General features: G+C 46.4%; 3 protein-coding genes across 17 annotated transcripts in view; all 3 read right to left on the bottom strand.

The window, feature by feature from the left end:
- tns1a (tensin 1a) overlaps positions 1-4,786 on the bottom strand; it is a 69,927-nt gene extending 65,141 nt beyond the window's left edge. For 5 of the 14 annotated variants that reach the window (XM_069520795.1, XM_069520806.1, XM_069520799.1 and 2 more), the window contains exon 1: positions 3,669-4,781. In XM_069520795.1, the coding sequence (XP_069376896.1) occupies positions 3,669-3,764 (96 nt within the window). In that variant the 5' untranslated portion in view covers positions 3,765-4,781. Of the gene's footprint in view, positions 1-3,668 lie in introns of all 14 variants that reach the window. The other 9 variants (XM_069520803.1, XM_069520796.1, XM_069520800.1 and 6 more) reach the window with 7 other exon arrangements.
- Positions 4,787-14,629: 9,843 nt separating this feature from the next.
- Positions 14,630-23,518, bottom strand: LOC109644137 (cyclin-Y-like protein 1). 2 transcript variants are annotated; one of them, XR_011240349.1, is made up of 12 exons: positions 22,897-23,518; positions 22,717-22,791; positions 22,602-22,636; positions 22,023-22,123; positions 21,876-21,911; positions 21,704-21,755; positions 21,497-21,616; positions 21,227-21,393; positions 20,979-21,141; positions 20,686-20,873; positions 16,499-16,594; positions 14,630-15,409 (listed from the first exon to the last, which is right to left on the bottom strand). XR_011240349.1 is itself a non-coding variant. In XM_020109467.2 (10 exons), exons 1-10 carry the CDS (start codon positions 23,051-23,053, stop codon positions 20,757-20,759), a joined length of 1,023 nt encoding a protein of 340 aa, XP_019965026.1. In that variant the 5' UTR covers positions 23,054-23,518; the 3' UTR covers positions 20,192-20,756. The 2 variants fall into 2 exon arrangements, 1 of the variants encoding a protein (XP_019965026.1); XM_020109467.2 differs by lacking the exons at positions 14,630-15,409; positions 16,499-16,594 and having other exon boundaries at positions 20,192-20,873.
- On the bottom strand, positions 17,478-18,383 carry LOC109644134 (olfactory receptor 7G1-like). Its single transcript, XM_020109464.2, has one exon. It carries the CDS (start codon positions 18,381-18,383, stop codon positions 17,478-17,480), a length of 906 nt encoding a protein of 301 aa, XP_019965023.2.
- Positions 23,519-23,627: the final 109 nt, after the last annotated feature.

The raw sequence follows: 23,627 nt of genomic DNA, 5'->3' as shown, positions 1-23,627 counted from the left end.
CACACACACACACACACACACACACAACATGTTAAAGCTATTTAAAGGTTTTTTATGCACATGTGCACGTAGCGACAAATGCACACAAGGAGCAACAGCTGCAGCAGAGGAGAGGAGAGGAAGGAAAGAGGAAGAGGAGAGGAAACAAGGGGAAGAGGGAGAGGAAATGAGAAGAGAGGAGGAGAAGAGGTGGGGAGAAACACAAGAGGAATAGGAGAGAGGAGAGGAAGAGAAGGGAGAAGAAGAGATGAAGTATTCCTCCGTATCCTCCTCTGTCGCTGGAGAATCCATCACATTAAAGCTTTAATGCTAAAATAACAAAACATCCATCAGGCTGAACGCTGGCCCAGAATACACTGAACCATTCAGAGTCTGCGGGAACAGAACCTGTCGCCGCTCGCCACGGCCGACACCTCTCAGTGTGAGAGCTTATTGGAGCGTTTGATAAATACAACGAGCAATGAATGAGGTTTTCATGCATATGCTGGAGAGGCAATCTGGAGCGAGAGAAGAAGGAGCCATTCAGCGGACAGGTTTCCCATCAGCCTCTTCTCTTTTGGCTGCCCGCAGCACTGCCTGATGGGAATTTACTGCCCGGGGAGACATTAGTTAAATAAATGGGGACGCAAGTAAACATCATATACAGAGAGGAGATATGAAGAGAAGGGTGAGGAGGAGGAGAGAGGAGGAGGGACATGAGATCAAGAGACACAAAAAGATGAAGGAAGCAAGAGGAGAGGAGACGTGAGGAAAGGACATGAGATAAGGAAAGGAAAAGGAAGGGTGAAACAATCAGGAAAAGGAAAGGAGGGATGAGTAAATCAGATAAAAGAAAAGGAACAGGAGGAAGAAGAGGAGGAGAGAGGAGACAAGAAGACATGAGGAAAGGAACAGAAAAAATGAAGGAAAGGAAACACAAGAAGTTTAGAGGCGACAGGAAGAAAGGAAAGGAGACACAAGAAGAAAAGAGGACAGAGGAAGGAAGGAAGGAAAGGTAAGGAAACAGGAAGTAAAGAGGAGAGAAGAAGGAAGGGAGAGGATTTGGAATTGGAAAAAAGAAAAGGAACAGGAGAGAGAAGAGGAAAGAGATGAGAGGAAGAGAGAGAGGACACGAGGAAAGGAGACACAGGAAGTGAAGAGGAGAGGATTCAACAGAAAGGAAGAGAATTTGAAAAGACAAGGAGACAGGATGTGAGGAGGAGAGGAAGCTCCATAGTACCACAATAGCGTCACCATAGTAACACACATGGAGAAAACACATCATCACCGCTCTCCCTCTCTCCCTCTCTCTTTCTTCCAGAGCACCACCCATTCATAGTCAAACACACACTCCCAGCACATCTCCTCCTGTAGTAACCCGGCCCTGTCGTGCGGGGACTGCCGCGTGAGCCCCGTTGCCATGGAAACTAAACACCTCACGGCGGCCCTCGGAGGGAAGACACACGGAGCCGTACCTCTCCACTTTCACCTCCCTGCCGGTCACGTGGCGAGCTCCGAGTGCCGCAGCTGGAGAGACGGAGGTGGAGGTGACTTAAAAATCATGTTGGGAGGCAGAACTCTCATGTTTATCTTGACGATGAAGAGGCAGAATTTCAAAACTTGCTGTTGAGGTCACTCAACAAACTTCAAAAGCTGGATTTAATGTTTAAATCCAAGTTTACAGAGGGAAATGTGGGTTTTCATGATGATCCCACATGTGTATCTGGCGTCTCCGATGCCGAATTTACTCTTCTCACAAAGAGGTGCACGGAAATATTCACATTTCTCAAATATAAACCAACTTTTTTCAACGATATCCTGGAAATAACATGGATACAAGAGGAAAGAGACAAATTCAGGAAAATACCTAAAATATGTGGATTCACACGAAAGAATAAGTTGAAATATTCTTGCAGAATAACACCGAGGACCAGAACGTGGTCAGAAACGAGCTCTTTTCTGTTGAGGGGCTGCGGGAATGTTCCTGCATGAGGGTAAAATATGAGTGGAGCTGATTTTAAAGTGCAGGTAGAGGGATGAAGACGAGCCCCTCGCCTGAATAATGAGGCCGGGGTCAGTTTGAAAAATGGTGCAAGAGAATTCATTCACCACATCGATTTGCGCGAGCGCTTCTAAGGGCGAAGAAAATCTCACACAAAAGGAAATGAAGAAAAAAAAGCTGAAAGCAGAAACCGTGTGAATGAAGTGAACGTGGATTCATTGTTTAGGGTCAAGGAGATGTGCCGTATAACAAGTGTGTGTGTGTGCAGAGACACTAACAAGCTCCATTTACACACACATACAAGCGAGTGCGACAGGGGGGAGTGTGGCGGGAACGAGCGTGGTTGTGGAGATAAGGAGCTGCGGCAATGGGGCGGGTGGGAGGGGGCTGCTGCTGCTGCTGGTGTTGGTGCTGGTGGGAGGGTGTTGGGGCTCAAAGAGACGGGCGGCTGCAGCAGTGCACACTTCGGCGTCACCGTCAGCTAAATCCCCATCGTCGCCAGACCTTATTACGCCAACGCCACCCAAGCTAGAGACCCGCAACCCTCAAGTTTCAACTGGGCTTTGTGAAATTAGCCAAAGTTGAGGATGTAAATACAGAACATGACGACACACGTAAAGTCCTAAGAGGTGTTTTCACTTTCAGAGGGTATTTGAAGTGGTGCGACATTATTTCTTAAACCTGCCGAGGACGCGGTGCATTACGCTGATTGGTTCTCCAGCCTGAGGACGACTGCTTTGCTCTAGAGACGCTTGTGTCGTTTGAAAGAAATAAGAAAAATCGCCTCCAAAAATGATCCCACCCATCGCCATTCATCAGAGCATCACCTCAGGCACCGTCCTCGCATGTAAGTGCGCATGTTGGAGCGCGTCCGAGTGAACGGTGCCATTTAGACGAGCCGGAGTAGTTACACATGATTGATTATCTGCAAGAGAAAAGCAAAAAGGAAAAAGATTGCAGTGCAGGTTTTGCTAATAACGTCGGCTCCGGGGAAACGGACAAAGGAAGGAGAGTGTGTGTTCAGCTGATACCATTCACTGAACTCAGATTGGCCTTTCCTGCTCACACACATGTGCCATACGACCAGCGGAGATATGATGCAGGGATGAAAAGCTCACTAGATCTAAAGCCTGCAAATAGCATGGCATGCACCGACAGGGGGGCGGATGAAGATGAAGAGCTCCTTCTTGGGGATACGCAAAACCCCCCAAAAATAATGGTGCATCACAGTTCTGCTGCTGTGAAAGCAAGGTGACCCGATGTACTGGGAGAAACCGACATTTTGCTCCAGGTGGTTGTTGCAAATCCAAAATCTGCTCCCCATGGTTCCCCGGCATCTCTATGTGGAGCAGCCGCCTGGAGACCACTTGGAGATGTAACACTGACCTTGAACCAGCAACTAAGAGGGACAGCGAGCAGCCCTCCAGAGCCCCTGGTCCGTGGCGTTTTCACAGCTACGTCATTTGGTGGTTTAGGTGAAGCCGGCTGCTGAGTGGCATGATTGAGCACAAGGCCCCTCCAGATGGAAATTTCATGCGGGATGAGGATTCCAGATGTGCTTGCTATTGTAAAAGAAAGTCACCTGCACGGGCTGAGGTGACACATGAAAGATGACATGTGCAGAAGTCGTCCATGCCTCCCCCATCCTCTCCCTCCCTCCCTCCCCCTCCCTCTGTGGAGGTCTTACCTTGTCTCGCTTGGCCCCCCGCAGCGGGAAGAAGCAGGCGAAGAGGAACTTGCCCCAGCTGATGACGGCAGCCAGGCACCAGTTGAGGCGAGCCATGCCTGCGTCTGTCCCGTCTCGTCTGCCAGCCTCTTATCCCCCCCCTCACCACCTTGGCTCCGATTTAGGATCCTGCAAAGCCCCCCCCCCGCAACCCAGCAGAGACAGGGGACCCTCTTGTCTTCGTCCACAGAAAGAAAAGACTGGAAACAACTGGGGATTGTGTGTCTGCAATTCCAATTTGTGGATTTGCAAAGGAGGGGGGGGGGCTGGTGGCGTCCCAGAAATGGACTAGACCCTTGGACGGTCTAGAGGGTCCCGGAGCGTCAAGAGCCTGAAACTGTCCTCCTGTCTTCCCATCCGTCTGTCTCTGGCTCCCCCCTGTCGTCTCCGCAGCCCCGGTCGAGATGAGTCAGTCCTCAAAGTGTGATGAGCACCGTCGGCTGCATAATGCGAAGAGCCTGTCGCTGATCGACGACACTGTTACACATGTACACACACACAACGCATGCTGAAACGTTCACACACACACACACACACACTCATGCACATGTACACTCGCCTGCAAGAAAAGAAAAGGAAAGAAAAGATGCTGTCCTGGCTCATACATCCACAGGCAGAAGAGCCCCCCTCTCATCACACGGCTCCCCTCTAGGCTCAGGATCCCCGGTGCTTCGCGCTCACACACTCCTCTCTCTCTCTCTCTCTCTTTCTCTTTCTCTCTTTTTCTGTGTGTGTGTGCCGCTCTCTCCAACACACACATGCACTGATGCTGCAGCACTCACTCAGCCAGTGTGGGAGGAGGGGAGCAAAAGAGTGAGGAGGGGGGAGAGAGAAAGGGAGAAATGACTGGGAACAGAACGGCTGAAAGGGAAAGAGAGAGAGGAAAAAAGAATAACAGAAGAGGGACAGAGAGACAGACTGAGTGTGTTCATTCTGTGTTTGTGTTGCTGAGGATGAAAGTGCGCATCAAGTAGTGATCATTGAGGCTGAGAGAGTGAATGGACGAGTCAAAATGGACGGATGAGAGACATAAGGAGACGAATGACAAAAAAAAAAGGGATGGCAGCGAATCGCAGGAGGAGAAGGAGGAGGAGGAGGAGGAGAGAGAGTGTTTGAGAATATTGAACACACACACACACACACACACACACAGACGCGCAGCAGCCGTCACGGTGCACGGCTGATCCAAGGCAGGCGCAGGTTGAGATGATTGTGGCGAATTGGGTCGAAGGGAGAGAAGGAGGGAGGAGAAAGGAGAGAGGGTGGCAGAGGAGGAGAGGAGGGGTGTTGAATCATTGTGTCCTGGGTGATTATTTCCCTCACACACACACACACACACACACACGACTGCAGGTGGTGCACAGGCTCGTTCACTCTGCTGCAGTCTCTCTACGCTTCAGTGGGAGCACATTTTCACTGCAGAACGCTTTTCTCTGCTACACCCCCCCCCCCCACCCCCCATCCCCCCAACATTACACCACCACCACCACCATCATCATCATCATCATCCCCAACCCCTCCCACCACCCACCACCCCACACACCAACACAATCACAACACATCAAAGCAATGAGCGAGGATGCTGCTCTGTCAACCAAAGCTAGATCAGCCTGAGGTGGAGGGAGGGGGGGCGGGGGGGGTGCACCAGAAAATTGTTTGGCCGTATGGAAACGAACCGGAGATATATAATATAATATAACATGTATTATTATATACACAGAAATCTTCAATATACACATGTATATGTATGAACTGCATCATGTGTCATTGGATCTATTAGAAAATATCTACTTCAAAAGTCAAAATGTCTGATTCACAATAATGTGCTTGACGGATGAATGGATGAATGAATGGATGAATGAATGGATGAGAACTGCCACGCACTCTAAACCAGAACAAATGAACAGCAGTTTGTGTTCTCAGTTTTTAATCCATGTTACGTGTCAGAGGTTCTATAAAAATCAAGTTAGATTATTAAATCTGAATTCCTCTCACTTAACTCCGGCCAACAGTCTCTTCACGAAACCACATTTAAATTCACTAGGTGATTTCTTTTCAGATGAATTGTTCACTGACGAATCAATGACAATCTCAGAATCTTAAAGTGGATAAAAACAAAGACGCTAAGTTGCACAACTGAGATTCATCCCAAACATCTGCTGTTGCTTGGCAACTTACCATCGTCCAATGTTTTAAAACTAAGAACCTGAATTATTCTCAAACGTCGAACCTCACAGTGACGAAGAAAGTGAAATACAATTCCTGGATCCACACTAAACTTAACTGAGTCCTTCCCTGACTTATGTCACATCCTTCCACCAAGTTTCGTAATAATCCGTCCCGTCTTTTTAGCGTAATACTGCTCACTAACAACAAACACAGAGAAAAACACTTGATGGAGATAATAAGCAGAAAGTTCCAGGACATGATGGAGGCTCCTGCTCCTGCTGTGTTATCACATCCAACTTTCTACTGACTTTACATCACAGGGACAAAGTCTGCAGATAATCTGGAGGCTCCCACTCGGACATTTGCGTTCACACATGCAGCTTCTCTGGAGAAAATGTGGAGGATCAGTTCGGTGCATGTCTGAAAGCAGCTTCAGTTTTTCTTCTTTGTGTTGTGGGCCCGGCTGCAGAGGCTGGCACGCTGACAGTGTGCTCGGCTACGTCTGCAGGTATGAGACAAACGTGGCACCAAAAAGCAAACGGGCCCAGGAATGCAAAGCAGACGGAGTGTTTTTTCGTTATTGATGACACTGAACTCTCTGCTGCACAGAAACACGTTTTACACGAGTAAACTCAAAAGTCTTAAAGGGTTTCTCTTCAGCTCGCTCCCTGCAGGGGACTGAGGAATATGTGTGTTTGTTCAGTGCAGGTTTCTGCAGCAGTGTGTACTGTACATCTCAGTGTGAGACTGGGCATGTGTCCCAGTCTCTTGGCAATGCGCTGACCTTTCTCATTAGGCATAAGCAACTTGCATAATCACTGCTGACTTCTATTGACTGGTCTGTCACACCGTCTATCCATCTGACGGGAAAACCAGTGAAAAAGTGCAGCCTGCAAAAAAAGACGGAAAGAAAAAACTTCCCCCTGATCAGATTTATCCTCTTTAGAAACGTCCACATTCATGATCCCTTGATGTTTTGCGATGCTGTGATTTAACTCGTTGTCCAGGTTCGAGCGTTCATGTGAATTTTTCATCACATAATCTGAGTAAATCCGATTTGAGGTCATGTTTTCTGTGATTATATATTGAACGTGTTGTTTATTCACCGATGAAAAGAGTTTATAGAAACTTGATGAGATTTTTGTTTGTCCTGATGTTCGGATACATTCTCCTGCGGAGGAGTAAGAGCAGCAGGCATCAGACACTGAACGAGACTGTGAAGATAATGATTCCATTTTGCATTTTAAGAAGAAAAGTCCAAATGTTGAGCGTAATAATGTCAGTGCGAAACAAATACATGTGTTGTAAATGAATTTGTGAAATTATTCTTCAGTTTTAGCACCAAATTAAATTCTCTTTTGACTCGTTGAACAGTTTTGATTTTCTTAAAATCTTACATTAAGTCACAACACTTCCACTTCATTCTCCAAATGCAAAAGAGAGAAATCTTCCTCTCTCTCTTCTGTACCATGTCTGCACGACTGAGGATTACGTCCCATACCACTGACAGCTGAATAACTTAGCTTAGCATAAAGGCAGGAAACCCCCCTCTTCACATCTCGTGCGTGTGGCTGATTATTCATGATGATTTAGAGAAATCAAGCAAGATGAGATTCTTCAGTCTCACGTGAAGCATTAGAATAAAAGCAGCTCACCTCTGGAGTCTCCAGGTTTTCAGTCTCAGAGGCCGAGGCTGGAATCCTGCAGGAGAAACAGTCAGAGGGGCAGAGTTGAGATTCCTGCACCAGCATCCCATTCTCATGCAGTGCACAGAGCGTGCACTGTACTGAGCAGACAGCAGATTAGGTCCCATCACACACCTCATCATTCACTCACACACAGATTCATCTGCCGCCCATTTCTCCCCCACTCGTCCTCACGTTCCCTCTTTTTCTACTTTCTCCTCCATTTTAACTCATTATTTCTCTGCCCTTCTCTCAGTTTCACTTTCTTTACCCTCTCGCTGTTCAGATTCATCTTAGCTTTCTTCTCCAGCCAGTCTGATAGAAAGTTTATTTTATTTTTATACATTTGTCATAAACTGTTGCTCGGTTATTTTTGTCTTTGAAGCATATTAGACGACATTTTGACTAACTTTGCAAATAACCAATAGCTCATGCATGTGTTCCCCAGCCTCAGAATCTTGTCCCTCACCTAAGAGTCTCCACGTTCACATGCAGAATCTGTTTATAGAGATTACCGTCGATGTGTAAAGGCCTTTGGTGCGAGTATTGTTTGCACTGAAGGATCTAAAACTCTGGAACACATCCACGGACATTCAGCCTGACTGGCGGGTGCAGGGTGCCATACATAATACACAGCGATACATAATAATGACAACAGCTCCACGTGTCGGAGACGTCGCTCTTCATCTCATCTAATCCCAGAGAAGGCGCTGCGGACACAGAGGTGACCCCCGTGGCCTGTGATCAATGATTCACTCTATTAAGTGAAGGTGCTTTGATCGGTGATTCCCAATGACACTGCATGTTCTGTGATCTCCACGCGACTCAGTGTTTTCACCAGGAGCTGCATTTTGGTTTACTCCTTAAATCACGACTGTGATTATTATGTCAACAGGTGTAGCCGGAGATTCTTTTGTTGGGAGCGCGGCGTCCGTCCCTGCTTCAGGTGACAGGTTCATCTTTAGCGGGAGCAAATTATGTGCAGGGACAGGGAAGCACTTGGATGCGCTTAGAGTGGAGCTCTATGAGCGGTGACACTTCAGGGGCCCGCTGCCAAGAGAAACTCAGTTATCCAGCGACGTCTACTCCCCTCCCCCCAACACACACACACACACACACACACACACTCCAAGCGACTTCCAACCTTCCTCTTTTCGACCCCAGGGGAGAAGGAAAGACAGGAGGGAAGTGGAGATGATGACGCTATTGACAGGGAAGTGGATCCACACTCTCTTAGGACAACAGCTGATCAATTTGGACTCGCTTTTGTTTTTATTTGCAAAACTTGAACAGATTGGAGGTGAAGATGTTAAAGGGCGATTTGGATGTTTGTTGACGTACGGCGACTTTACTTGGACTGGCGGGATCATCCAGTGGTTTTATTTGGAGGTCACACTGAAAGTGGTCGTGACTGTAATGTCGTTTATAACCTTTAATTACCTTCATCGAGGAGGTTGTTTTCACTTCTGTCCAGATGCTTGTGAACAGGATTACGATGGGACGTGAGCTAAGAGAGAAACCAGATCAGGCTGCATTTCCAAGATTCTGTTTTTTCGTCACTTTCTCTGAGACAGCTGGTTGAGGCTGTGGGTTTTACGCTCTCCACTGATGGTCACTGGAGAAACACCAATGTTGCCTCTAAAAACAAAACGTCTGCTCTTGTTAAGGTCTGTTTCACAGCGACTTGCATGAGCACGAAGTCTTGCAGTGAACACAGAGTCAGATTGTTGATTTCCATCTCTGAAGCCCAGTAAGTCCGCTGCAGATCGGCGCAGACAGATCCCTGTGTCTCCCCGCTGCTCAGTAATTGCTGGGATTACAGCATTTTCTCGTGAAGGGCTTGAAATGTGTGAAGGACTGTGCTCTTCTGCTCTGCCGTCTCTCATACCCTCTGAAATGCATGTTCTGCGATCATCCGGAAGACACTCGCTCTCTACTGTACGTCCCCCTCCCTCTGGTTTCATGGTTATTTTCTCTCATCTTTATCCTCGCTGCTGCAAATTGCCTCTATCCTGATATCACACTGCTGAGTCGTGCTTTGCGGATGAACCGGATGGTGCTGGACTGTCACTTCGCCTCACGCTACAACAGAGTCTCAGCAGCCAGCACTCAAATCCAAGGCTGTGATAGGTGATAAATGCATATAATTAGACTGAGTGAGGCCCTGTTGTCTTCCTATTGATTTCATGGCTCATTTAGGGAATTAGGAGGTCGGCAAATTCCTAAGCACAGCAGACAGGACGAGGAGATTAAATGGAGAACGTTCCGTTTTTCAGGGAGAGAAATTTACTGAAAAAAAAAAACAATCTCGGCAATATCTATCATGTTTGAATGTTTTCTTTGTCCCATGTCGCTCAGAGTAAATCAACCACAGCTGAAATGTGTCTCGGACATTGTTGTTCTTGTCCTATTTACTGTTGCCGCCGCCCCCGAGGGGGGAAGCGTGTGATCTGAACACAGTGTTCACCTTGAGATGTCTCCCCTGGCACTGGTGTAGTTGTCGACCACAAGGGGGTCTTTAACCTACATAGGTAGCTACATTAGCGGGGCTAAAAGCACGTCACAGAACAGCCAAGTCAGCAGCGGGGGGTGCGGGGTATGAGCGGGATGTTTGGATGGAAGTCAGGGTGGCGTGGAGGGAGGACAGCCTCCCTCAGGCTTTCTCCAAGATTGAGCCAAATGAAAAAAATCCTGCTGCTGTCGTGATGAACGGAGGAGGACGACATCAGGATCATGTTGTTGCCCCTTGTTTTAAAGGCAGTAGGGCAACATAGTCAATGTGAGTTGAAGCAGCTGATTTAGGATCAGCATGTTTACGTTAATAAGTTCTTTTTCCGACACCACATTTGGTGCATGCCAGCAGGTGGACAACATTACTGCAGCTACATGTTATCAGTTTCTGGTTTCAGTCTCTTTGCAGTCAAAACAGAGTCCAACACACCGGAGACGTCTTTCTATTGTATTTTACTATTTTTCGATAAATCATTCTGCCGCGCCGTCTTTATGTTCCAAACAAGAATCAACCTTTTCAAGGTGAGAGCGGCGCGGAGTCCCTGATTTAAAGGAACGGAGCGGAGAGTCAGGGGTCGATTCTCATTTGGCCTGGACCTGCAGCTGATTGTGACGATAACGGTGCTGTTGAGTTGCATTACGCTGCTGTCGTCTGGCTGATACCTGATTGCAGCTTATCAGAGGCATTTACATCACTGATTACCTCCAGCCTGCTGCCGCTGAGCCCAGACCAGCCGTCCGTGACAGTAAAACTGATACCACGTGAATTATTGATAATGACAATTATGCGAAAGCAGAAATTAAATCTATTAGGATTTGTAAAGTACAAATAATTTATTCAGCGAGCAGCCACTACATTAAACCAGCCGCCAGGTGAAGTGAATAACGTGGGGACGCTGGTCAGAGCTGAGGGTGAGAGCACTGAGCAATGTGTCTCTCCTGAGGGAATTATGGGAAATGAAGCGTCGTAAAGGCCTCGTATATCCGACGGGACAGGGCTTTAGGCGTCGCTGCCAAACTGTGGCACGACACGAGTCACTGTTGTACACGATCAGACACGCACAGAAGATACACAAACACACACGGAGCATCTGAGCTGCAGAATGTGGCCAGACTGATGAGGGAAGCTGTGGTTAGTTTTCAGATTTAAATGCACACATTTCACGTGCGCAAGAAACACATGGCGCTGAACGTCAAGCCCCAGAGCGAGCTGACACTCAGCTGACCACACCAGCGATGATGTTTTCCGGTGACGGCTCCTCTCTCTGCCTTCTCCTGGCGCCGGTGCACTGTTGCCATGGGAGATGTTTATGTAAGCCATGTCTAATCCTGTTAACTGTTACTGCGGCTGCTGCCTGGCAATGCTGCACTGCAAGAAACGTCTATGCTACATGTCGTCTTATGGAACGCTGACTTGTGAAATAGGAAAAAGAGAAAAGATGATTTTTTGGTTTTGATAGGAGAGAACAAGAGCAGCTCAAGGGCAGGAGAGAAAACAACTAGACATATTATTTACAGTGATAGAGATATGCTAAACGTATGTTTACTCGTCATGTATGTTCCGTGCATTCACATCATGTCTGCGTTGTTTTACCTGCACACATTTTGAGACTGAATCTACACCATACTGGTTTAAAAAACCAAAATGGCGCCGGACATAATGCCAAACCCAAGGCTTTGAGTTGCCACTGGATCGTGACATGATTCAAACAGCTAAATGTTCATTGCATGTTTCAGAATGAGACTTTGGTCAAGGTGATTTTTTAAATTTGCATCTTTAAGCAGCTTTTGTTGTTTGAACTGATTAACCGATAAATAAAACACAAAGAGGACACATTGTGCTGCAGCGTGAATCAGTTTCATGTTGCACACATTTGTAAAACTACCAACTCGCAGCACCAATGATTGAAAAACATCTTTTCTGTCGGCCAGCGAGAGAGGACGAGGAAGACGTGACGCAGCCTCACGTCCTCATCTCATTTCCTACTGTGGAGTGAAGCCACTAAAATGCATTTTGTCCTGGACAATCCAAAGCATCACGGCCCATAAACCCGCACCTCGCTGCCTTATCCTCAACCTTCACCAGCGCCATAAAAATATAACCTTTGGAGAAGTTTTCAGACGATCATCCTTCAACAACAGGAGCACACGTCGTCCACCATCTTCCGTGGGAGACGAGCGGCATGGGAGAAGTCTAAGCCTAATTATCCCGATTAAAAAGCCGACAGTGTGAACGAGTCGTACAAAAGAGGATTATGCAGACATGAAAGGAGAGAGAGGGGACGAGGAGCAGAGCAGCGGAGAGATGGAAGAGCTCATGGATGATGAGACGTCATATACGTACAGTTCATATATGCCTCACAGAGGACGCTGGACCTGCACCCGCCTCCTCCCCCCACCCCCTCTATTGTCTTTTGCTCCATTAGTTTTATTACAGTCTTGGCCGAGGAATCAGGGGATTGTGCGATCAGCTGATCCTGAAGGTCAACAACAGATCCACTGTGGCTCCGACACTGTTCTGCAGTCAGTTTTCACAGACGCTGGTGAAGGACCACAGACACAAATGCTGAAGCTTGAACTGATGTGAATAAATTCCTCCTCCAAGAACCAACGGTCCTGATCACACACACATCTGTCACCTCTCTCCCGCCCATGAAGCAGTTTTGTTCTACTCAGCGCGCCATCATCATTCTAATGCATCAGCTGATCACAGTGCGGAGAAGAACATTAAAGCACAGGCGGCGCCGGTTGCCAGGTGACCACAGGGACTCGACCGCATCTCAAAACCTCCCGATCCTCCTTCCTCCTGTCCGGCAAGATGTCACGTGACACAGGAACCAGGAGGGAGGAACCCGAAGGTGTTTGAAAGTGATCATGAGATGAACAGAGCGACTCTCTGACCTCAGATCTAACGTCTCTGTCTGATTAATGCTGATTGTATTTCTGACGGAACCATCGTGACCGTCAGCACAAATTCACTTTCAACGCCAACGGGTTTAAAGCCAGAGGAGGAAGAGGAGAGATTTTTTGTCTTTAACGTCTCTCTTATACATTCGACCTCAAGTTAAATGTGCAAAGGCTCAAATCTGAGCGTCACCTTGAGGATTGCAGCTGCTGCGGAAGAGAAAGGAAAATGAAATGGACCGAGAGTCACTTCCTCTGCTGCCTGAACCAGAGGTGCTGCAGCTGCAACAAATCCACCAAACTCTGAGCGTGTGTGATTTGGTGCAGCCTCGGTGGAAGTCTCACGTGCACGGTATCATACACATGTACGCTCTGCACTTCAGCATGCTGCTTCGGCACGGCCAACATTTTCCCATCTACTGTGCAAATGAAAACATCGCACCGTGTATGGATAAGCACTTCTGTGTTTTAGATGAGAGCGATTGTGAAGAGCACTATCGACTCTCCGCAGCCAGCACAGCACAGCGGCTCAGTCATGTATGACATTTCCAATCGTGGAGCTGCATGTAACGTCACGACTACATGCTCCATAACTCACCCTGTGTCCTTTATCTACTGTCTTCATGAGGTTTCATTCCACTTACTCAACATTCTTCCTGTTCCCATTAAAGGTTGAAGCACATTTGGACCCAACTGTTTGCTGGCATCTGATCTAATGTCTGCTTTAACACTGACAAACTGGCTGTCCTGGCCATTTCTCCCTGACGCCAGAAGCCAGGGGCGTCGAACAAGGTTTCAATCGGACAACAAGCTCATTAGAGGAGAGACGAACCAGCAGTCGACCGCCATTTTCGTGCCAGCTCAGTGGCGGCAGCAGTGGGGCGGCGGAGCGGTGATGGAAGCCGATCCACGAGACGGTAGGAGCTCGGATTAGAGAACCAGACGTTGACACCAGCATGTTCTGGTGAGCTACACTTTGTCTGTGTGTTAGCAGAACATTTCCATGGAAACGAAAAGGTTTGAAGAGCTCTGACACGTAGAGGTCACTGAATGAATACCAGAAGAAAAACCTTTCCAGGCTCGTGTGATTACTCTAACTTTCAAAAAACAAGACCCGATGTTAAAAGGATCTGAGAATCGTCAGATGGAGGCGATTTAAACGGAACCACTCTCTCATCACATCACGGCCATAGACTAAATAAAGATGGACGACGCGTCTCCACGTCCTGTCATGTTGTCCAATAGTTTTCTGATTACAAAACTCATAATAACGAATAATAAGCAAACGGGGACTGAGCAGTGTTGATTTCAGACCAGATCTCAGGCCCATGTTGCAAAACCTATTTCAGGGTCATACTCAGGTTTGCATCGCGTCACTGTATGGACGGAGACATATGGTGTTTCTCAGCGGTTCTTTTCAAGTGTGTTTGAGATGTTCGGATATAAAAGTTATGTTAAAAAGCCCAGGGTCTGCGATTTGCATCATCGACTAATCCGTCCGCTTTCATTTGATATAAAAACACATGAAAACCACGTGTGGCTGTGATGATCCCGTGACGTTACCGAGAGAGAATCGTGGAGCTGCTTTGTAAGAGACTCGCTCGTGAATCAGAGCAGCATGGAAGCCAAATGTGTTACATCCTCCCGGGCTAATTTAATTAAAAGTGCCATTTATTTTCTCATTCATCTCCTGCACAGGGAAACCACTTCTCTTTCTCTTTCTCTTGCAGTGAATCCACTCGGGACTGTTCAGCTCCTGCACCACAGTGCATCGCTTCAAAAGGAAAAGAAAAACAGGTGATTTGATTCGACGCCAGCGACAATGGGAATCTCAGCTCGTCACTTATCAAAGCTGCTAAAGATCAGATTCTTCCTTTGACTGCAGGTGTCCAGGTTTAATGAAAAGCGTTTCTGTTTTACTCTGTAGTGTGAATCGTGTCCCTGTGTGTGAGTCTTGAGATATTTATAGTGGTATGTTTTGTAATATAATCAGTGGATGTGCTTTCCTATACATTATTGAGGGGAAATGAATATTAATGACACAGTTGTGACACAGTTTTCCCTTTTTCTACGAGGGGAAATCATCCAACACATTGGACATGACCCACACACATTTAAAACTGTCTAATCTCGCCTTCTATCGCTCCCCATGCACACACACACACAACACACACACACACACACACACAACACACATACACAACACCCGTCCTGTGCAGCTCAGCAGCAGCGCTCTGGGGTTTTTTCAGGCCGACCAGAGGGTTTGACATTGTGTAGCTGAAAACGATGTGATGTGAGGGGTGACCCGAGTGTGTGGAGGGTAAACGGAGTGACTCCCCCAGGGGGCGGCGTGTTCTCTCTGGCCCTCTTTTAGAGTTCGGACAACTCCCATGATGCAGAGAGATTAATGAAGCTGCACTGGCACTGTGATCCCTGCAGGACACACACACACACACACACACACACACACACACACACACACACACACACACACACACACACACACTATTCATTTCAGATCATGACAGTTTTCATGTGCCTTCACTGAAGTGAGTTTAAAAAGGTGACGCACACTTTTTGCACAAGTTAAACATACAAACAAAAGCACAATCAAATAAATGATTGTGACCCAATTCCATCTGTATATTCAGCCAACTATTAATGTCAATCGGATTATCGAATGAATGAGTGAATCTTCCCATCGTGTCTGTTTCTCTCATTATAAATGTGGAAGATCTTTTTTCCAATGGCCTCCTCCCGATTGATCATTACTGCATTACATCATCAGTTACACATCCGTCAGTCGTGAAACCTCCGTCCCTCTCACCACGGAGGCCGGGTTGTGTCCACGTCTGACGATGATGCGAACAAGCTGCACCAGAGCTCAGGATGTCGCATTAACACATGCACATCTCACACCTGCAGTCTGACTGCTGAGCTTTAGGAGATGCAACACTGCCCCTCTGCTGTTCCAAATGGGTATTACAAGTCCGCAACCGGCAGATTGATTTTGGGGGGAAAAAGAGAAATGGAATATTTTTCCTCAAGGACATGAAGTATTTTAGTGTTCTGTTTAATAAGTGTTCAAACAGATGAATGAAGATAATGTATGAGAAGTTAAAAGACAATAAGAAGTAAATGAAAGGTGACAAAAAGATGACATCACATAAAGTCAATAAAAATGGGTTTTAAGAAGTGATTTAAAAGAAGTCACTGATCTGAAGTCACCTTATCTGCTATTGGTCATTCAGAAGCCGAGGGGCCCCGACGGCAAAATTCCAATCGCTTTAAAGGTGATCGGTAAAATCTTTAAATCAATTCTCAAACGGACAGGGAGCCGATGGAAAAGCGAGGATGGGGGTGATGTCTCCTGACGTCGTGTGCAAAATAACTCCGTCCAGATTTTCCCAAGGCGAACTCCTCGCCAAAAATCTTTACGGATGAGTTTGTGTGTTTGTAGTAAATAGTTATAAAGTTACTATAGCACATTTGTCTACCTGCACATGAACAGCTAAGACTCACCATCGGCCGAGCGTTTGTATGGGCGGACTGCTCAGACTCCACATGATGTCATCAGCACAAGATGGCAGCGTTTCCTGGGATCTTCTGGCTTCAGTCCTGGAGGAAGTGGAGACATGTCGTGCATTTTTAGAGACGGTCTCCGATTCAGACGTCACATCTCTAAATGTAGCGTCTCCGAGCTAACAGCTTCTTCACTGTAGAACATGTGTTTTTGTTTTTGCTGCAACAGGAAGAAATGATGGAAACGGAGAGAGGTTTTATTCTCACAAGCGTAATTCTGTTATTTTTAATGATTCATTTTGTTCCTGCAGAGACTGAAACTCTGGTAAATGATGATGTGAGGATAAAATCCCAATCTGCCCATGAAACAAACTGAGTCTGGACGAGCTTCTTCAAACATGCTACATCTCTGCAGAGTCTCGAAGATCATTAGCAGCGATGTCAGAAACACATTCATGACCTTTTCAATGCGTCTCCCTGCTCCTGCCAGGTCGCAGCAAGTTTCTGAACCCGCTGGCTGTGAACGTCATTGCAATAGTCATTAGATGTATTGATGCCTGAATTAGAAAGAGACCGCAAAAAAAAAAAATGCTATGAAAGAAGAGTTGATTTAAAAGAGGTGAAGTTGGATTTCATACGAGTGTCAAAATACTAACACTGACTAGTTCTCAGATTTATCTTATTTACCTGTCCGGACATTAAGCCTCCGTTCAATTCAACACCAGTTGTTTTAATTTATTCCTATTATTTTTTATTTTATGAATGAAAACTTAGATGCATGTTCACACAGGTTAAATAGATCCAATAAATATATTTAGTTACAAACACAAGAACTTTGTGTTCATCAAGAACTATCACATTAACCTGGGATCACGTGTCCACTGAATATTACACAAACCTACTAGTTAACAATAAGCACGTCACTATTACACAAACTAAATTCTTATCAACTTGTGCAGCTGCAGGAAGAAAGACGTCTTCATTTCAAGTCCTCGGAAGGTTTCCTGGTAGCGGCTGGGGGTGTCACTGGATGTGTGAAGCTCTCGCTCTGTGTGTTCTGTCCATCTTTGTCCAGACGCATGTGCTCCACCGTGCTCTGCTGGAGAACCTCCACCTCTGAGACGACTGCCCACGGACACTTCTGACGGCACAAGGAAAAGAGCAGGTGCTTTATCTGCGGGTTGCGGATGAGGAGGAACGCTGCGTTGATGCACGGAGGTACTGTGAGGAGCAGGGGCGTCAGCACGGGTGTGAGCCTCCTCCAGGTGGGCGACTTCGTTTTTCCCATCACTGTGAGGATGATGAAAAATATGCTCAGCACCATCTGCAGCAGAAACATGAGGAGGTAAAGTCCCACGGTGCAGTTGGCTCGGTGGTTGTTACACTTGAGGGCCACGCTCACCCTCAGCGCCGCCTGATACATGCAGCCGTAGCAGTAGCAGATGGCGAGGATGCAAAAAGTTGTGATGACAGACGGGGGCCCGAAAACCTGCAGGTCCTCTTCCAGGGTAAACGTTATGAGTTCCTTGATGGTAACGGCGTCGCACACAAACCCGCTGGTTTGCTGCAGGGGGCCGTGCTTAATGTGGTTCAGCACCGAACCTCCGTGATAGCTCGCCGCCACGCTGACCAGCCAGAGGAGGCCCAAACTCATGTGCACGTTGTTGGTGTTGATCAACCTGAGGTAGTGGATGCCGTGGCAAATGAAGACGTAGCGTTCTACGGCCATGAGGGCCAAGGTCATCTGGGACGTCAGGAAAAAGCAACGCAAGATACAGAACTGTACGATGCACCAGCGTCCGAACAGCTGAGTCTGCTCACGGACGACGGACGATAACACGACACAAGCGGTGACAAAGGTCATCCCAAAACCAGAGGCGGACATGTTACTCAGCAGGATGTACGGAGGCTGCCAGAGGAGCTGCTTGTATCTCGCCGTCAGAAAAAAGAGCAGTCTGTTTGTCGTTAGAGAAAAAAGTGCACAGCCGACAAACACGAGGAAAAAAGCGAGGGAAGTTTTCATGGAGACGGTCGAGTCCCAGGTCTGATCCACGTGTTGATTCCAGTCGCCTGCTGTCGTCGCGTTGGGCGAATCGGAGGAGGAGGAATTCGTGGAGCGCTGCATTGTGTCGCTGAAGGAGAGAACGGCTTTCTGAAGAAAATCTTTCTGAATGGTAAGGAAACGTGCAAAGGAGGAGCAACCAGTAAATCAGTAGTTACCAGGAGACATGAAAGGAAGCAGCTCCGTTTAAATGGAATGAAATCACATGAATAGAAAGTTCATGTAATTCTATTTTTGAATCTATAGATTGTGACATATTGTCACCGTAACTATTTCTCTTTCTTTAATCAGGTATGAATTTATTTTCACAGGATTCTTTTCTTCTTATATCCATTATCTCCAGTTTCACTTCCTTCAGAACAGATCATCTCTTTTGGTATTTTAAAAATATGATCTCACATTTTTATAATCACTTTAAACTATTCATTATTTTATCCCCTCAAACATTTTATTATCATATCTTTATCATTTCTTTTGGTTTTTTTTTATGTATTTATTTTATCCATATTATATTTTTTAATCTTTAAAGCATTATATTATTTCATCTTTATAAATGTATGCTTTTGACCTTTTTTATTTCATCGTCATTTTTAATTTTTCTAATGTCCTTTTGTTATTTCATCTTTCACATTTGATTATGTGTTATCATTTTAATAATATTCATTTCTAAGTCTCTTATTTTGTGCTTATCATTTGAATTGCCTGTGAGGTGCGACAAATAAGTGCATGATGGAAACGCTCGAAGGACGGAGGTGAAGAAAGTCCACGACTAAGAATGAGCAGCTTGCTGTCACCATGACAACAGCACATCGGTACCATATAGTGATTCGCTCATCGAATCATTTTCTGATCGGGACAAAGCAGCAACGTAAAGAACGAGAGGGAAGCATGTTTTATCCTTTACATATCATGTAGCATCTTTTAAACAGAGTGGGCAGCAAGTACCTGCATCTACTACAGTACAAGTACAGTAAGTACATTTATTGTGTCCTGTATACAAGTGCTGTACTGCATATTTGAGGTGCTTAGATGTTAGATATTTTATGAAATTACTTTTATCTTCAAACTAATATTTGTGTTATTGCTTAATCACTGCAGGTATTTTCAGTTTATTTTGCCTGTGAAATACTAAATATGTTTTCTGAGAAGTGCTGTATAAATAAACTTTTATATTATTGATTGCATTTTGCAGGATTATGCAAAAACTGCTCGACCAACTTCCATGAAGTTTTGTGGAGCGGTGGATCACGACCAGAGACAGGACTCATTCAATTTTTGACTTTTTTCCCAATTTTTTTTAATTCTGCAAGAAGTGATTTAAAACGTGGTTCCATAAGGAGACAGTTAGCGGAGGTGTGGGCTGCACTTGCATTAATGTTTTTTAATTCATCAGTTAAGATCTTTACGAGCACAAGACATCAGCTTTAACAGCGATGCTGTGAGAGCATGAATGTGTGAAGTGTTTGTGAATCATCTCTAGGTTGTTTTCAAGCAGAGGACATTATTTTTCTCATCGAGCGGCGACGTCCGACACAGAACCAACTGAACTACCTTCAAATTCAAACTTACAAACAGTGAAATATGTTATTTGACAAAAGAAAAAAAACACATTCTTCCACCTTAACATCCTGGACTTTAAACAGCGACTGAAATTTATTTCTGAATTAAATAAAGTCGTACATTTCACAGCTATAGGAGCCTACATAGTAAGCAAAACAAATACTCTGTCCGTGTGCAGAACTACACCACAGGGTAGTTCACAACATGTCGCCATCGCCTGGATAACGGAGAGAGGACGCGGCTGGTTGAGAGATGAGGCACAAAGCCACAGAAGAAGAAACTCCCCGAACGACTGAGTGAGTGATGGAAAAAAAGAGGAAGAAAAAAGACGACAAGGTCCTGAAGTTGTGGCGTCTGGAAACGTTTTCGTGCTGATTCCTTCCAACGTTAAATGTCCACAATTCAAAATAAAAGACTTCGGATTACCATGCTTTAAAAGTAGAACCTGAAGTTCCTAATATTTTAGATACTGTGTGGTAAACTCTTTTTTTTTTTTTGCTCTTCTTCAAAATCCACATGTAACATTTTGCGATGGAACTTTGCAGCTGCTCATGTGAAAACATACTTTTGAAACGTCTCTCGAGCGCAGCGTTGATCCACCTCCTCCTCGCCACGGGTCAGGTGGCTGCTGCAGACTTAGGAAAGCACAGCCTGGGATTTCTTGACACCGACCAGGTTGTCGGCGCTGACGGACCTCCTCATGGCATTTTTACTCATGTCCTTGTACTTGTCCTCACACAGCCTGGAGATCGCCTGGAGACATGAACACACCAGTTAAAGCCTGAGCAACAAATTCACTCACTGAGAACAAAATAATCCGGATTCAGACTCTTTCCTCTGCGGAACGGATCCACTCACCTCCAGTTTCTGGGCGCGTTTGTTGCTGAGCGGCTCCAGCGGGAAACTGAGGTTGTTGTCGTCAGCCAGCGAGCGCAGGTCAAAGTAATACTTGGCGTAGACGCTTGCCGGGACGTTGATGTTGAACTGGAGCAGCTCCAGGAAGTGACGCTCCATCTCGTTCCTGCAGAGAGACAATCAGAGATGTGAATCAATGTACCGATCCGATACCATGACGAATGTCCTCTTTAAGATCTAAACGAGCTCACATGTCCTCCACCGTGATGTCTTTGAGGATCTGGCAGTAGTCCACGTTCCACACGGCCTGGTCGTCCCAGACCTTGGAGGCGAGCAGGATGGCGCCGAGAACAATCCGCTTCCAGTTACAGGGGCAGATGTCCATCTCAGCGTAGGTCAGAAGCCTTTCCAGGTACACCTATCACACACATGACCACGCGTTCACACAGGAAGTACACACACATCTGATCCACAGAGACTGTGTCCTCAGATTCCTGAGATGTAAAGAGTTGCGAACGCACCAGAGTGACGATGGCACACTCGGCGGTGAGCTGCGCCGAGCTGAAGAGCGTTCGTATGAAGCGGTAGATGAGTTTGTGCTCTGGGTCGACCACAGAATAGTCGTCTGGGACCTTTTCTCGCTGTCGGAGCAGAGAGTCATCGTCATCTCTTCATCATCAGAGCGAACAGTAACCACTGGCTTCAAGTAATAAAACACGTCAACTCACCGACAGCGGGTGTTTCTTCTCATCGAATATATCCAGCGAGCGGTTTGAGTCTCTGCAGCAGAGGGAGAAAGTGACGTCAAAGGTTAAATGTGGAAATTAGATCCTTTTACAAAGTGAATCAGCTTCTTTAAGAGGTGAACTCTATGAGAATATAAACGTTAACTCCTCCTACCTGTTCTTTATATGATAGTAAATGGCCAGAGCGACGCTGCAACAGACACAGAAACAAACAATGCCCACGTCAATTTATTATTTTGCATCCAACAGGAGCTTCGTTTGTTCAGTGGAGTTTCAGAGGGACGGAGGGGGTGTCGCTCACCATTTGATGGTGCTCTTGAGGTTGGGCTGGCTGACGGTGCTGTCGTCGAGGAATATTGTCGAGCAGGAGCTGTACTTTTTCGTCAGGAGCCCGGGAGACATCTGCGTCAGAGACAAAGAGAATGTTGATCTGGAGAAATGTCCGATAAGCTGAGTTAAAGCACGCATTGGTTCTTCTACTTGTTCAGACGATTTTATTTAATGAAGATTATTTAAACAAATCAAAAATCCAACATTTCGAGCTCAGAGGAGAAATGTTGACATGAATGATGTCGGACATGTTGTCTTGCATTTATCTTTTTATTTCTATTCTTCCCTTCGCAGCATTATAGTTGTATGTTGCCGCAGAACCTTTGCTCCGTCTGTGTGATTGTATTTCTCTCTCGCCGCGTCGCTTTAAAACTGTTGAGATCCCTTTCATTTATAATTATTTATTATTCCTTTATTTCTCCGTCAGGAAATAAAGAAATTGCGATCTCAAACGTTTCCCAGGAAACCTTTGGGAAAATGTCCAGAGCGCCTCACTCAGACATTTCCCTTCTTCAGTGTGAGCTTCAGGAGAACCTCCTCTGTCACTCACATGATTCATGTAGTTACTTTTCCTCTTCTCTCGCACTGAAAGGAGAAGAGACGTGTGTTAGACGTGTGGATGCAGAAGAAGACAACACGCAGAAACAAAGTTACAGCGTCTTCACCGTCCGTCTGCGACTTGTTGAGGAACAGCGTGCTGGCTCTGGGGTGATCGGACGGGTTCGACTCTTGGGCGAGTTCTGTGGAGACACAAAGACAAAGTGTGAGTGAAGCTGGACGTGGAGACATCCGGTCTCTCTGGAGACATCCGGTCTCTGTGGAGTCTCTCTGGAGACGTCACTCACCGTCCGGAAGCTCCCTGTCGCTGATGTGCTGCAGGTACGTCCCCGTGTCCTCACTCACGTCCTCAGCGGTGGTGATGGGACACTCCTCCAGCTCCACCTCCCTCCGGGAGATCTTCGGAGTTTCTCCGGAGGAGCAGCAGGACACGGAACCTCCCATGGTCGATGAGCTCGGCTACAGGTGGCGCTGTTTCCCATACACAGTGGCAGCGGTAGTTAGTGGAGGTGAACTCAACCCGGGACTAGTTAAGAGAAGCGGGTTCACGTTAACAGTGCATGTTCACACCGATGACGCCTCCGTGCGTGTGAGAGTGGAGGATTCTGGGAGTCTGAGTCCCTTCTATCAAGTCATTTTACGGAGCAGACGCAGAACTACACGACATGCTAGCCGGCTAATGCTAACACTTGAGTCCAGTGTGCGTCCATGTTTCCTCACAGGAAGTCTCCTCCACAATAAAGCAAGATGTCACTTGGCGGGACAGGCTGCGGAGGAAGTAACGGCGCCGGCGGACATGTCTCCGGTACCGGAGAACTGAACCGTGTTAGCAACGTTAGCTTCAACACCGTCACAGCAGCGGGAGACACGTCCGGACTGTCAAACCTACACCGGAAGTCTACTCACTTCCTGCTTCCGCTAATCACAATAAAAGTCCCATCCGAAAATTTCGTACAGAAGCGACAATAATAATAATAAAATGTTATGTTTACATAGTGTATTTTATTGCCATTCCGTT

This window comes from Paralichthys olivaceus, chromosome 24, assembly GCF_024713975.1.
Source record: "Paralichthys olivaceus isolate ysfri-2021 chromosome 24, ASM2471397v2, whole genome shotgun sequence".
Lineage (NCBI taxonomy): Eukaryota > Metazoa > Chordata > Actinopteri > Pleuronectiformes > Paralichthyidae > Paralichthys > Paralichthys olivaceus.
The sequence above is the reverse complement of the archived record's forward strand: the minus strand, read 5'-3'. Positions and strand labels throughout refer to the sequence as shown.